Source organism: Pipistrellus hanaki (assembly GCF_964339955.1).
Source record: "Pipistrellus hanaki genome assembly, chromosome: X".
In the NCBI taxonomy this organism is placed as follows: domain Eukaryota; kingdom Metazoa; phylum Chordata; class Mammalia; order Chiroptera; family Vespertilionidae; genus Pipistrellus; species Pipistrellus hanaki.
Window position 1 is genome coordinate 48,852,327 of NC_140524.1, and position 15,472 is coordinate 48,867,798.

Consider the following 15,472-nt stretch of genomic DNA (forward strand, 5'->3'; position numbering starts at 1 on the left):
GCCTCTGGGACTCTGCCTTTTGCCGCTCCCCTGAGTTTCCGCCTTACAGCCTAGATTCCCTCTTTATGAGCCTGTGTCCCTAGGGTCTTGCCCAGAACTGGGGTTCAGTGCAGTCGGAACTGGAGTTCAGCACAGTCCAGAGCTTTTATCTCCTTCCTGCTAGGGAACGCCAGCCAGGCACTCCACTCCGTCTCTGTCCTCTCCCCACACACGCACCACAGCGTGTCTCCGTACCTTAGGCTTTTTCAGCTCCTCTGATTTTCTTCTGGTTTTTTCTTTCCTTCTAGTTGTAGAATTTCCAGTCAGCCAACTTTTGTGTAGTTCTGGATAATGTCCATTTTGTATTTTAGTTGTATTTTTTTGACATTTTTATGTGAGGCTGCAGTTAGGCATTTACCTATGCCCACTATGTTTGGTTTTTCTCTCTAAGCATAGTAAAATTTAAACATTAAATTTATTGGGGTGACTCTGGTTAATAAGATTATATAAGTTTTAAATGTAGAATTCTATAATACATCACCTGTATATTGCATTGTGTTTTCACCACTCCAAGTCAAATCTTCTATCACCATATATTTCATCCTGTTTACCCTTTATTATCACTCCACCTCCCTTCCCTCTGGTAACTACCATACTCTTGTCTATGTCTATGAATTTTTGTTCATTTATTTGTTGCTTTCAGTTTTACATCTCACATATGACTGAAATAATATAGTTCTTGACTTTTCCCTTCTGATTGAGTTTGGTTAGCATGTTATTCTCAAGATTCATCCATATTTTTGCAAGTAACAGTATTTCATCTTTACTTATGGGCTGAGTACTATTTCATTGTGTATATGTACATTGTGTGTGTATATCTTCTTGATTCAAACACCTATCAAGAGACACTTCAGGTGTTTCCATGTCTTGGCCACTGTGAATAATGCTAATCTCAGTTATTTTAAAAACTCTACAGGAGATATCAATATGAATCCAAGTATGAGAACCACTGCTATATAGAAACTGGATGGGACCGTTATTTTGCCAATTTTACAAATAAGTATGTTAAGGCCCAGCAATTCAAGTGGCTTATCTGAAAGTTCCACAGGGATTAAGGATAGATTTGTGACTAGCTTTAAAATCCCCACAATCTACTTTTTATTTCTTAAATATAAAATAAAGCAAAAACATAGGGCTAGAAATGGTATTAACATAACAATGTAAAAATTAAGCATAATATAGTGAGTGGTATGAAGTGGACCAAGAAAGATGTTTATATGTAACTAGAGGTCTGATGCATGAAATTCGTGCACAGAGGGAGGGGGGTGGTCCCTCAGCCCAGTCTGCACCCTCTCCAACCTGGGACATCCCTCTCACAATCCAGGACTGCTGGCTCCCAACTGCTCGCCTGCCTGACTTCCTGATTGCCCCTAGCTGAATCTGCCTGCCAGCCTGATTAATCCCTAACCACTCCCCTACCAGCCTGATTGATGCCTAACTGCTCCCCTGCCAGCCTGTTTGCCTATAACTGCTCTCCCCTGCAGACCTGGTACCTCCCAACTGCTCTCCACTTAGGCATGGGTCCCCCCCAACTGCCCTTTCCTGCAAGCACAATTGTCCCCAACTCCCCTCCTCTGCCAGCCTGGTCACCCCTCATTGCCCTCTCCTGCAGACTTGATTGCCCCCAAGTGCCCTCTCTTGCAGGTCTGGTCCCTCCCAACTGCTCTCCCCTGCTGGCCTGATTGCTCACACCTGCCCTCCTTTGCAGGCCTGGTCCCCCCCAATTACCCTCCCCTCCTGGCCATCTTGTGGCAGCCATCTTGTGTGCACATGGGGGCAGCCATCTTTAACCACATGAGGGCAGCCATCTTGTGTATTTTATTATATAGGGTGTTCCTATTTTGGAGACTTAGCACAAATGTAATAAAACTAGAGGCCTGGTGAACAGAATCTGTGCACTGGTGGGGAGGGGTCCCTCAGCCTGGCCTGTACCCTCTAACAGTCTGGGACCCCTCAGGGGATCTCTGCCTGTGGGGAGTAGGCCTAAACTGGCAAGTGAGCATCCCTCTCACAGTTCAGGAGCCCTCACTCCTTACCACTTATCTGCTTGCTGCTCCCTAATGCTCAGCTCACTACTTCTAAGCACTGCTATAGAGGTTGGAGAGGCTCCTGCCACTGCCACTGTGTGCCCTGCCCCGCCCTACCGAACCACCACGACTGCCGCCACCTCTGCTGCCTCCCGCCGCTGCCGCCTCCACCTCCACTTCCATGTGTGCCACTGCTGTGCGCCTTGCCCTACCCCACCCTGTACGCTCTGCCAGTACTGTCCTTCAAGCAGCTGCAGCTGCCTTGCTTTCCACTTTCCCTCCCTCATCCTTCTATGCTGTCTTCAGTCTTCACTCCTCCCTCCCTCTGAGTATGCAAATTAACCTCCATCTTTGTTGGATTAATTTGCATACTTACTCTGATTGGCTGGTGGATATGATGGTTAATTTGCATATTACTCTATTATTAGGTAGGCCTAGAGGTCCGGTGCGCATAATTTGTGCATGGGGGGGGGGGGGGGGGTTGTCCCTCAGCCCAGCCTGCACCCTCTTTTGAATTGGACATCCATCTCACAATCACTCCCTAACCACTCCCCTGACAGCCTGATTGATGCCTAACTGCTCCCCTGCCAGGCAGTTTGTCCCCAACTTCCCTCCTCTGCAGGCCTGGTCAACCCCAACTGCCCTCCCTTACAGGCCTGGCCCCTCCCAACTGCATTTCCCTGCTGGCCATCTTGTGGTGGCCATCTTGTGTCCACATGGGGACAGGATCTTTGACCACATGGTGGCAGCCATTTTGTGTGTTGGAGTGATGGTCAATCTGCATATTACTCTTTTATTAGATAGGATATGACTTTATTCAAATAAATGGAATCATAAGATAGTCCCCAAATCTTTTATTTACTAAATTTAAATCTTTTTTTAAAAATATATTTTTATTGATTTTGTACAGAGAGAAAGGGAGAGAGATAGTTAGAAACATCGATGAGAGAGAGTAATCAATCAGCTGCCTCTTGCACACCCCCTACTGGGGATATGCCCGCAACCAAGGTACATGCCCTTGACCGGAATCGAACCCGGGACCTTTCAGTCCCCAAGCTGACACTCTATCCATTGAGCCAAACCGGTTTCGGCTAAATTTAAATCTTTTTCCTACAATTACTTTACTAAAAAACAGTTTCATACTGAAATAAGCAGGACTAATACATATTTCACCTCCCATTAATTTACCTGCAAATTCTTGGGTAGCAATGCTTAAAAGAGAAAAAAAGTAAGAAAATGTATCTGAAAAGATAACTAGTGAAATAGCAATCAGCTCAATTACAAAACATGTAAATAACTTAATCCTATCTAATAAAAGAGTGATATGCAAATTGACCGTCACTCCAATACACAAGATGGTTGCCCCCATGTGGTCAAAGATGGCTGCCCCCATGTGGACACAAGATGGCCACCACAAGATGGCTGGCAGGGGAGGGCACTTTTGGGTGATAAGGCCAGCAGGGGAGGGCAGTTGGGAGGGACCGGGCCTGCATGGGTGGACAGTTAGGGGCATCAGGCCTGCAAGGGAGGGCAGTTAGGGGTGACCAGGCCGGCAAGGGAGGACAAGGCCTGCAGGGGAGGGAAGTTAGGGGTGACCAGACTGGCAGAGGAAGGCAGTTGGGGGTGAACCAGGCCTGTAGGGAAGGGCAGTTAGAGGCAACCAGGCATGCAGAGGAGGGCAGTTGGGGGAACCAGGCCTGAAAGTGAGGGCAAATGAGGGGGACCAGGCATGCAGGGGAGGACAGTTGGGATGGACCAGGCCTGCACGGGAGGGTAGTTGAGGGGGGCCAGGGCTACAGAGGAAGGTAGTTGGGGGCGACCAGGCCAGCAGAGGAGGGCAGTTGGGGGCAATCAGGCCTGTAGGGGAGGGCAGTTGGGGGGGGGGGTGAACCAGGCCTGCAGGGGAGGGCAGTTAGGGGCAATCAGGCTGGCAGTGGAGCAGTCAGGAGTCAATCAGTCTGTCAGGGGAGTGGTTAGTGTGTGATCAGGCTGGCCGGCAGAAGCAGTTAGGGTCAATCAGGCAGACAGGCAGGCGAGTGGTTGGGAGCCAGCAGTCCTGAATTGTGAGAGGGATGTATGACTGCCTGTTTAGGCCTGATCCCACCCAGATTAGGCCTAAATGGGCATTTGGACATCCCTTGTGGGGTCCCAGATTGGAGAGAATGTAGGCTGGGCCAAGGGACACCCTCCACCCTATGCATGGATTTCGTGCACTGGGCCTCTAGTAATAATACAATTGGTTATAATCTATAGTCCATATTACCACATAGTTTCTAGATAAAAACATCAAATATTATTAGTGTCACCAAATAAGGGTTTCACATTTCTTAAAATCCCTTTTCTTAAAATGAATGCAATATATTTCTAACAAAGACATAAGAATGGCTGAGGGGACATATGCTAAGTTTCCTCTTTTAATAATTTACCAAAATATTTCAATGTGTATATCTCATGTGCCATATAACATTAGAAACTTCAGTGAGAGACTGTGGTCCCTGGTAGACTATGCAATATTTCATAATTTACTCATTGACTTGTTAATATAAATGTGATGTCACAGTAGTATATTTGTGTTGACTTTGGAATTAATGAACACATTGTCACTTGAAGATATGTTCTTCTGTGGATAGTTTTCTATTCTTCTTAGGAAACTGCCACAGGAGCGATCTAATTTTGCAACATCCAGACTTAATGACATATATGTTTTAACTCCAAATTTGGATAGAAATATCACTAGAATATAAAATAAACTGCCAAGGAATTTTCTTTTAAAAATTCTAAATTTTTTAAAAGTTCATATTTCTCATTCAATATGAGAACAGAAATTACATGTTAAAATGTGTGGTTTTGAAATCTCGGCCTGAGGTTTTAGTCAGTAACTTCTTAAGTATTATTTTTCCCTTCCCCCAAATTTATGTCGCACTAAAATTAAATTTCCTTATATTTGAGTTTATTATAACTAAATACAAAAACCAAGCTTTTTTTTTTTTTGACAAAAAAACAATCTTCAACCCATATGGAAGACTCATATTGGTTCATTTAGTAAGTACATATAGATCTCTCATGACCAAAAATACATATGGAAGAAAGAAATTAAATCTATTCAAAATAAGACAGGTGACTAAAAAAGTTATTGTTTTTTAACTTCTTTAATAACACACTCAGAATTTTATCACAAAAAGGATTTGCAATTCTAATTAACATTTAAACACAATTATAAAGAACAAAAGACCATACACATTTATGGACAAACTGCAGCATCTGTCTTTAGGTTTATGAGCTGCCCAATACATTTTAAATGTATAGCATATGAAGTCACAGACCAATAGGGCTCCAAGGAAACCCCACAAATTAATAGCTTAACTATAATCAGATTCAACTTGATACAGAATAATTTTTAACTCATGTGTTGGTCATAGATACAAATAGATGTCAACCAAAGGGCCTTGCAAATGTGGAAGTATAATAGACAACCAGAATAAAATCAATGTCCTTAGTTACTGTTTTATAGTTTGAATATGAGCACTTAAAATATTAATATGAGATACTATTTAAGCTCACATTACATGTATCCAAATTACAACTGAATACAGCTAAAATCTAGACATATTGTAGCCTCTGGCTTTAAAATAACAGACTGTGAACACATTTAGAAATTCAAATGATATGAAATCACAATAGGAAGTGAAAAACCTTAAGACAATTTAATTCATGCACACTTATAGCTGACTAAATTAAAGAATGGGGCAACTAGACCATAACAATTATTGTGTGCTTTTGAAAACGATAAAAACTACCTTGGTTGTAAGAAATTCAGATTGACCATTTTAGAAGCATTTAATATTCAAATTAGCAACTCAAAATTTCCCATTATAGGTGAATAAAAGTTGCAGGATGTTAAATGGCTATGAAGTTACTCTTCTGAAGTCAAAATGCCATATGCTGAGGCTTTAGAATAAATGTACACTTCACAAATAAGATATTGAACATAAATTATTAAAAGTCAAGATAATAGTCATATCAATGTAAAGTAAATTTTCTTGATACACATAAGTTTTTCTGATGTTCAGTAATGAAGTTAAAATGAAGTCTGTTAACTCCAAATACAAAATAAACATTAAACAACTTAACTTGGGAGATTATGTAATATTCTTGCAGAAAAATAGTTATCAAAATTACCAACAAAATGATAGAATATAATTAAGGTATTGCCTTATTTAACAATCTGTAATAATTCCACTTGCCAATTTTAAGGAGCATTATCTGGTCTATAAATTTTATGCAAATAGACTTCTACTTTGTTGTTACCCAAATTACAGATATCCAAGATACTGATGACATGCACTCTATCCAGTTCAGTTACTGCTTTTATAATATCACCTAAAAATAAAAAGCAGATGGTAAGTATTATAAAATAATTAAATATTTACTTTTATTTAATATCATATAAGCTGATGTGTTTTTCTTATAATATTAACCCTGTCCTTCATTTTCCTCTTCCCTCTAATTCATCACACACATTCATTAAAGGTATGATATAATAACTTCCACAGATAACAGTCAATACATCCAACAGATACTGCTGACAATGTCAAGATATGGGTTGGTACTTTAAAGCCATATTTAGTTATTTTTAATTTTTATAGTTGAGCAATACAAATCTACATATTTTCAATACAACAAAAAGAAACCTGTACATAAAAAATGTTTAAAAAGATGACATCAATGCTATACTATAAGGCACTGCATTACATTATTCTGTACTTATTTTTACCTTTCGGATTGACCATTTTTACCTTTTAGGTTGACCTTTCACTTTGGAATTATGGAAGGAATTAAAAAGTTTTAAGTCAGACAGATCTGAGTTCAAGTCCTAGCTGTTACCTGTGCTAATAAATCTGATTTTCAGTCTAATCGTCTTTAAATATAGGAAAATAATGTTCACATTACAAGGTTCTTATTATTAGGATTAGTCATAACTTATACAAATGTTCAGGCACAGTGCATGGCACAAAGCTAAATTGACATGATATTGTCAATAATTTTTTATCTTAATCCTCACCTGAAGATATGTTTTTATTGATTGAGAGAGAAAGGACGGAAGGAAGGAAGAGAGAGAGAGACATCAATTGGTTGCCTCCCGAAGGCACCACAACTGGGGATTGAACCTGCAACCTAGGTATATGCTCTGACCAGGAATTGAACCCAAAACCTTTCAGTGTGTGGGATGATGTTCCAACCAACTGAGCCACCTAGCCATGACATATTATTAATAATCTTAAGTGATGAAAAACAAAATAAATCACCTCAGTTTAGATTACCCTATCACTTTTCTAGTGATTTTTGCCCTTCATCTCCCAAATATTAACCAGATATTTTCATGTGACCATTTTAGTGACTATTGGAAGAATATTGGCACTAGAAACTAGCTGAGAATTTTGCCTTGATATTCTTCAATAATAACATATACATATAACAGAAAACATGTGACAGAAATGGATATTGTATGAAGTAAGAAAATAAGTATACAAATATTCAAAGTGCATACTAGGGCACTAATTAAGGAATCTGGAATTTTTGGAAGCTTAAGGAGATGCAATGTAGGAAGTAATACTGCAAGTCAACTAATAATCATCTCTAAAATAGACTGTGGGAAAATAAAACAGCCTCATCACATAAAATTAGCTATTCATGTTCAGTTTATAGTAAGTGTTAATACCAAAAGTTACTTAATCATCAGGCACAGCTCATAAGATTTGTTTAAAAACAACATACACTCAAAAGTTTCATCAGCATAGAAAGACCATAATAATAAAGGCTTGGAGCTCCTAGAAGATGGCAGCAAGGTAAACACTTGTACGTGCTGCCTCTCACAACCACATCAGAGCTGCAACTGGGGATCTTATCTGAGACTTGAAAAAAACCACAACTGTGGAGACCACTGAGCAGCTGTGGGGCCCTGGCCAGTGCGGACACGTGGATTCCACAGAAAGGTTGGATTTTGCCGGGGATAACGTGGGGTGTCTGTGTCCCAGCTGCAGAGGCAGCAGCTGCAGATGCTGCGGGCCTCTGTGGTGGCAGAGACAAAAGCCCGTGCGCTGGTACTGCCGAAATCTCTGTCCACAAGAGCCCCCCACTGTTGGGTCTGGCGTGATTCAAGAGTGGACGGGGGTCTCCAAGGTTGCTAATAGTGGGGTTCTCTAGGGAGCAACCCATTCTGATCAGACACAGAGGGAGAACATAGGAGTTGGAAAGGTATGCAGTCTGTTTGTAAGTGCGCGCAGACTGGCCCATCGCGCACCTACGCTGGCTCCCCTATAACCCTTTGCTTCTGAGTACAAAGGAGAGACCACCCAGATTGGCTGGCCCTGAGATACGACAGGGGGAAACTGCTTTTCTGGAAGCTGAGAAGCAGAGATGGGAGAAATCATCCAGGATTCAGCTCCAAGACAAAAACTGTATTGAGTTCCATAGAAAAAGAAGGCTAAATCAGCCAAAAAGACGGTGACATCAATCCAGAAACACTGCCACCTAGGGGCTGGAGTACAAACTTACTGTGTTTATTAGTAGTTTTATTTAATCAAAAACCAAGAAACTAAGAAATCGCAATCTTAAAATTAAGGACTAGTTTACAACACTGAGGTGCAGCAGAATGCAAGGAACTGCAATACTGTCTGGACTGAGAAATAGGCGTGCCAAACAGAATAGAAGTAGTGAATGTGAATGGCCTTCACAAATGCACACTTCTTTTTTTTTTTGCTAATTTTTTATTTTATTTTCATTTTTTGCATCTTTTACTTAAGAAACAAATTTTTTCCTTTTTTCCTCACTTGATTTTAACTTTTTAATTATTACAGTTTTAGGTTCAATCAGCATTATCACTACTGCTATTTTAACTTATTTTTAAGTGCCATTTTATCTTGTCTTTATTTTACATTGGAATTAGTGTTCTTCATTCTATCTTCATTTCTCCTTTAGCGTTGTTTACCCAATCTCAACATGATCTTTACACCATCACTCTCCACTCTCTTCCTAACCTCCCCCCTTTGCTACCTGTTTATCTTAATCCTTTTCTGCTTTAGATTTTCCCTACTCTTTCTGTCTCCCCTCTGTTAAAATTTCTACCCTACTTATATATCTAATTTCCAATCCCCTCTGCCAAGTGCATACATACCCCTCTCTGAGATGTATTAACTAGCAAAAAAAAAATTGTTTTCCTCTCTGTCTTTTTGATGCTGTTTGTGTGAATGTTGATTATATTGTATTTTTATGCTTTTTAGTGAGAGTATTTTGCTTATTCTTTTGTTGTTGCTGTTGCTTGGGATTTTCTTATTTGCTTTTTTTTCCTTCTGTTTTCCCTTCCTTGGCTGGATATTAGTGGGTGAGTAGATTGTATTATTCTCCAGGTACAGTTGCAAGCATTTGCTGGGGTTAGTGGTTATTCTATTGAAATTCTCTCCCCATATATATAGTTTGTTCCCCTTTTCTCCCTCAGTCATTTTCTTCTCTCTCTCTCTCTCTCTCTCTCTCTCTCTCTCTCTCTCTCTCTCTCTCTCTTTCTTTTTTCTTCTCCCTGTTTCCCAATTTCATCTTGACATTCCTTTATATATATATATATATTTTTCCCCCCCATCTTTTTCTTTTGCTCCCTCCGTCTTCTCCTTTTACTCTTCTTCTTTCTCTCCTATCCCCTAATTTGCCTTTCCCTAGTGGTCATCTTTATTGGAGGTTGTTAATATCACAAATACATTTCTGTATAGTGCCTTGTGTGTTATACCTGGTTGCGTTGTATTTTGGGCCTTTAAATCAACGCAGGAAAGAGAGAACTACATAACCAGATATCCTGAAAATAGAGACCATGGGGAGACAAAGAAACAGCCCACAAATGAAAGAAAAGCAGGCATCACCAGAAAAGAAAGTAAACGAGTTAGAGGCAAGCAATGTACCAGAGCAAGAATTCAGAGTAATGATCATAAGATGGCTAAAAAGAATGGAAGACAAACTTGACAATATGAGTAAGAACCAAGAGGAAATGAAGAAGAACCAAGAGGAAATGAAGATGAACCAAGAAGAAATGAAAAATGACATAACTACTATGAAGAACTCAATAGAAAGCACCAAGAGCAGACTAGAAGAAGCAGAGGACCACATCAGTGTGCTAGAAGACAAGATGGAAAAAAATACCCAATTAGAGCAGCTTCTAGAAAAAAAAATTAAAAAGCAGGAGAGCCTATGGGAGCTTTGTGAGAATACAAAACAAAACAATGTTAGAATAATAGGGGTTCCAGAAGGAAAGGAAAATGAGGAAGACATGGAAAACATATCTTAAGAAATAATGACAGAAAACTTTCCTGAGATAGAGTAGAAAAAACCCCACACAAATCCAAGATGCTCACAGACTCCCAAGCAAACTGAATCCTAAAAGACCGATGCCAAGGAACATTATAATTAAATTGGCAAACACCAACGACAAAGTAAGAATCTTAAAAGCAGCCAGAGAGAGACAGAAAGTTACATATAAAGGAACCCCCATCAGACTAGCAACTGATTTCTCAACAGAAACTCATCAGGCAAGAAGGGAATGGGATGAAATATACAAAGTCATGCAAAGGAAGGGTCTGAATCCCAGAATACTGTACCCAGCAAGGCCATCAATCAAAATTGAAGGTGAAATCAGGAGCTTCACAGACAAAAAAAGACTAAAGGAATTTATCACCACCAAACCAGCAGTGCAAGAAATGCTAAAGGGTCTAATGTAAAAATAAAGAAATAGGAAGCGAAGAAGGAACACAGGGTATAGAATAAAAATGGTGTCAAATAATTACCTATCAATAATAACTTTAAATATAAATGGATTAAATGCTCCAATCAAAAGACATAGGGTAGCAGATTGGATAAGAAAACAAGACCCATATATCTGTTGTCTACAAAAACGCACTTCAGAAAAAAAGATGCACACAGACTGAGGGTGAAGGGATAGAAAAAGGTTTTCCAGGCGAACGGAAATGAAAAAAAAAAAAGCAAAAAAAAAAAAAAAAGCTGGGGTAGCAATACTTATATCTGACAAATTAGATCTCAAAGTGAAGGACATAACAAGAGATAATGAAGGCCACTTCATAATACTAAAGGGAGCAATACAAAAAGAAGAAATAAGCCTGGTAAACACATATGCACCCAATACAGAAGCACCCAAGTACATAAAACAACTGCTGGAGGATATTAAGGGAGAGATTAATAGCAATACAATCATAGTAGGAGATTTGAATACCCCACTGTCACCTTTGGACAAATCATTTAAACAAAAAATCAGCAAAGAAATATCAATCCTAAATGACTCACTAGACCAGATGGAATTAATCGACATCTTCTGAACATTCCACCCCAAAGCCACAGAATATACATTCTTCTCAAGTGCACAAGGGACATTCTCAAAGATAGACCACATGTTGGGACATAGGCAAAGTCTCTTCAAATTCAAGAAGATAGAAATCATATAAAGCATCTTCTTAGATCATAGTGACATAAAACTGGAAATTAACTACAATAAAAATAATCCAAAGAAATAAAACACATGGAGATTAAACAGCATGTTATTAAACAAGAAATGGGTTACCATAGAAATCAAGGAAGAAATTAAAAATATCCTGACAACAAATGACAATGAAAATACAACAAGCCAAAATCAAAACAACAGCATTTTTGAGAGGAAAGTTCATATCTCTACAAGCCTATTGCAAAAAACAAGAAAAAATGGTAACTAATTATCTAACTCTACAACTCAAAGAGTTAGAAAAAGAGTAACAAGAAAAGCCCAGTGTAAGCAGAAGGAAGAAAATAATAAAAATCAGAGCGGAGATAAACGACATAGAGACCAAAGAAATAATACGTAAGATCAACAAAACCAAGAGCTGGTTCTTTGAAAGGATAAACAAGATTGATGAACCTCTAGCCAGGCTAACCAAGAAACAAAGAGAGAGGACCCAAATCAACAAAATCAGAAATGAAAGAGGTGAAATAACAACAGACCCCGCCGAAATACAAAGGATTATAACAAAATAGTATGAACAACTCTATTCCAACAAACTGGACAACCTGGAGGAAATGGACATATTCCTAGAAAAATACAACCTTCCAAAACTCAATCAGGAAGAATCTAGAAACCTCAATAGACCAGTGACTTGGGAAGAAATTGAAACAGTCATCAAAAAGCTTCCAGCAAACAAAAGCCCAGGGCCAGATGGCTTCACAGGAGAGTTTTACCAAACATTCAAGGAAGAACTAAAACCTATCCTCCTCAGACTATTCAAAAAAATTCAAGAGGAAGGAACACTTCCAAACTTCTTCTATGAAGCCAGCATCACCCTAATACCAAAACCAGATAAAGACAACACAATGAAAGAGAATTACAGGCCAATATCCCTCATGAATGTATCAATAGATGCCAAAATCCTCAACAAAATTCTAGCAAATTGGCTCCAGCAGAACATCATAAATATCATACACCTTGACCAAGTAAGATTTATTCCGGGAATGCAAGGATAGTACAATATCCGCAAATCAATAAATGTGATACAACACATAAACAAATTGAGAGATAAAAATCCTATAGTCATATCAATTGATGCAGAAAAATCATTTGATAAAATCCAACACCCTTTCCTGATAAAAACTCTCAACAAGGTGGGGAATAGAAGGATCATATCTCAACATAATAAAAGCTATATATCATAAACCCACAGGAAACATCATACTCAATGGGCAAAAACTAAAACCATTGCCTCTAAGAACAGGAGAAAGACAAGGATGCCCACTCTCACCACCCCTGTTTGACATAGTGCTGGAAGTACTAGCCATTGCAATTAGACAAGAAGAGGAAATAAAAGGCATCCAAATTGTAAAAGAAATAAAGCTTTCCTTATTTGCAGATGATATAATATTGTTCATAAAAAAACCAAAAGACTCCATCAAAAAACTAATAGACTTAATAAATGAATTCGGCAATGTAGCAGGATACAAAATTAACGCCAAGAAATCTATGGCATTTCTATATACCAACAGTGAACTTACAGAAACAGAGACTAAAAAAGCAATCCCATTTACCATCGCACCAAAAAAATTAAGATACCTAGGAATAAACTTAACTAAGGAAGTAAAGGACCTGTATGAGGAAAACTACACGACACTGAAAAAAGAGATAGAAGATGTAAATAGATGGAAGAACATACCATGTTCATGGATTGGTAGAATCAATATCATTAAAATGTCCATACTTCCCAAAGCAATTTATAGGTTCAATGCACTCCCTATTAAAATTCCAACGGCATATTTCACTGACCTAGAAAGAACTCTCCCTAAATTCATTTGGAACAATAAAAGACCCCAAATAGCCACAGCAATCCTGATAAAGAAGAGTAATGTAGGAGGAATCTCAATACCAGGTTTCAAGCTGTATTACAAAGCCACTATTCTCAAAACATCTTTGTACTAGCACAAGAACAGACATATAGATCAATGGAATAGAATAGATAATCCAGATGTCAACCCAAGTCACTATGCTCAATTAATATTTGACAAAGGAGGCACGAGCATACAATGGAGTCAAGACAGTCTCTTCAATAAATGGTGTTGGGAAAATTGGACAGATACATGCAAAAGAATGAAATTAGATCACCAACTTACACCATACACAAAAATAAACTCAAAATGGATACAGGACTTAAACATAAGACAGGAAACCATAAAAATACTAGAGGCATCCATAGGCAGCAAAATCTCAGACATATGCCAAAAGAACTTCTTCACTGATACTTCACCTAGGGCAATGGAAGCTAAAGAGAAGATAAACAAATGCGACTACATCAAAATAAAAACTTTTTTAAAGCAAAAGAAGCCATCAACAAAACAAGAAAGCCCACTGTATGGGAGAACATATTTGTAAATGTTATCACTGATAAAGTTTTAATCTCCAACATCTACAAACAGCTTATATAACTTAATAAAAGGAAAATAATTGAGCCAATTAAAAAATGGGCAATGGATCGAAATAGAATCTTCTCAAAAGAAGACAGGAGGAAGGCCTAGAGGCACATGAAAACATGCTCAAAGTCACTAATTATCCAAGAGATGCAAATCAAAACAACAATGTTGTACCATCTCACACCTATCAGAATGGCCAACATCAACAAATCAACAAACGACAAGTGTTGGCGAGGTTGTGGAGAAAAAGGAACCCTCATGCATTGCTGGTGGGAATGCAGACTGGTGCAACCACTGTGGAGAACAGTGTGGAGTTTCCTCAAAAAACTGAAAATGGAACTCCCATTTGACCCAGTAATCCTACTCCTAGGATTATATCCCAAGAAGCTAGAAACACCAATCAGAAAGGATATATGCACCCCTATGTTCATAGCAGCACAATTTACAATAGCTAGGATTTGGAAACAGCCTAGGTTCCCATCAGCAGATGATTGGATCCCAAAACCATGGTATATCTACACAATGGAATACTATGCTGCCATAAAAAAGAAGGAATTCTCATCATTTGCAGCAACCTGGATGGAATTGGTGAACATCATGCTGAGTGAAATAAGCCAGTCTATGGAAGAGAACCACCACATGACCTCACTCATTTATGGATAATAAAGAACATTATAAACTGATGAACCAAAAGATAGATATAGAGACAGTAAAGCAGCAAGAAGACTGTCAAATTACAGCGGGGAGGGTAGGGAGATCTGAGGAAGATGAGAGATCAACTGAAGGACTTGTATAAATGCATATAAGTACAACCAATGGACACAAAACTCTGGGGAGGAGGGGCATGTAATGGGGGGGGGGCGCAATGGTATATGTACACATATAATAATTTAATAAAAAATAAAAAAAAATAATAAAGGCTTTCTTAAAATATATTTTAAGTGTAATATCCTTATAAGCTCAATGAAACCTTCTAAAAACTTTACCACATGCTTAGGAAATAGAAATGACAGAGAAAGTAAGTTAATCATGGGCACATAATTTTATAGGTATATATACATAATTTTGGTATATATAAATAATTTTGGTATATATAAATTTTTGGCATATTGTGTAGTAGCCTAAGTATTTTGTTGAAGGTTTTTACTATAGGAATTACATACATTGCTATCACTCCTCAAGGAGTTTATTGCATAGCACTTGAATAACTAAACATTTATAAGAAAAAACAATTGTTCTATACTATGGAGGTATTAAAATTTCAGGCAATTATAAGGTGAGAGGATAAATTGTCTCATCTGAGTTAAAAAGAGAGATTAGAAATTTGCATTGCTCTCATGTGCATATACCACTTACTAGTAGGTCCAATACTTACATTCAGAATTGTATTACAAGAGAAAACTCTTTAGTTAAAAACCTTTTTTTTAGGG

The 15,472-nt window shown here is 38.5% G+C and overlaps 2 protein-coding genes across 2 annotated transcripts in view; one reads left to right on the forward strand and one right to left on the reverse strand.

Annotated features, from left to right (window-relative positions):
* The window catches only part of MORC4 (MORC family CW-type zinc finger 4), a 737,287-nt gene that overhangs the window by 442,293 nt on the left and 279,522 nt on the right, over window positions 1-15,472 (forward strand). The gene's annotated exons all lie outside the window — the stretch shown is intronic.
* Window positions 5,209-15,472, reverse strand: part of RADX (RPA1 related single stranded DNA binding protein, X-linked) — a 69,722-nt gene continuing 59,458 nt past the window's right edge. Inside the window, exon 14 of the mRNA XM_084870451.1 lies at window positions 5,209-6,446. Coding sequence (XP_084726577.1) covers window positions 6,316-6,446 — 131 coding nt within the window. The 3' untranslated portion in view covers window positions 5,209-6,315. The remainder of the gene's footprint in view (window positions 6,447-15,472) is intronic.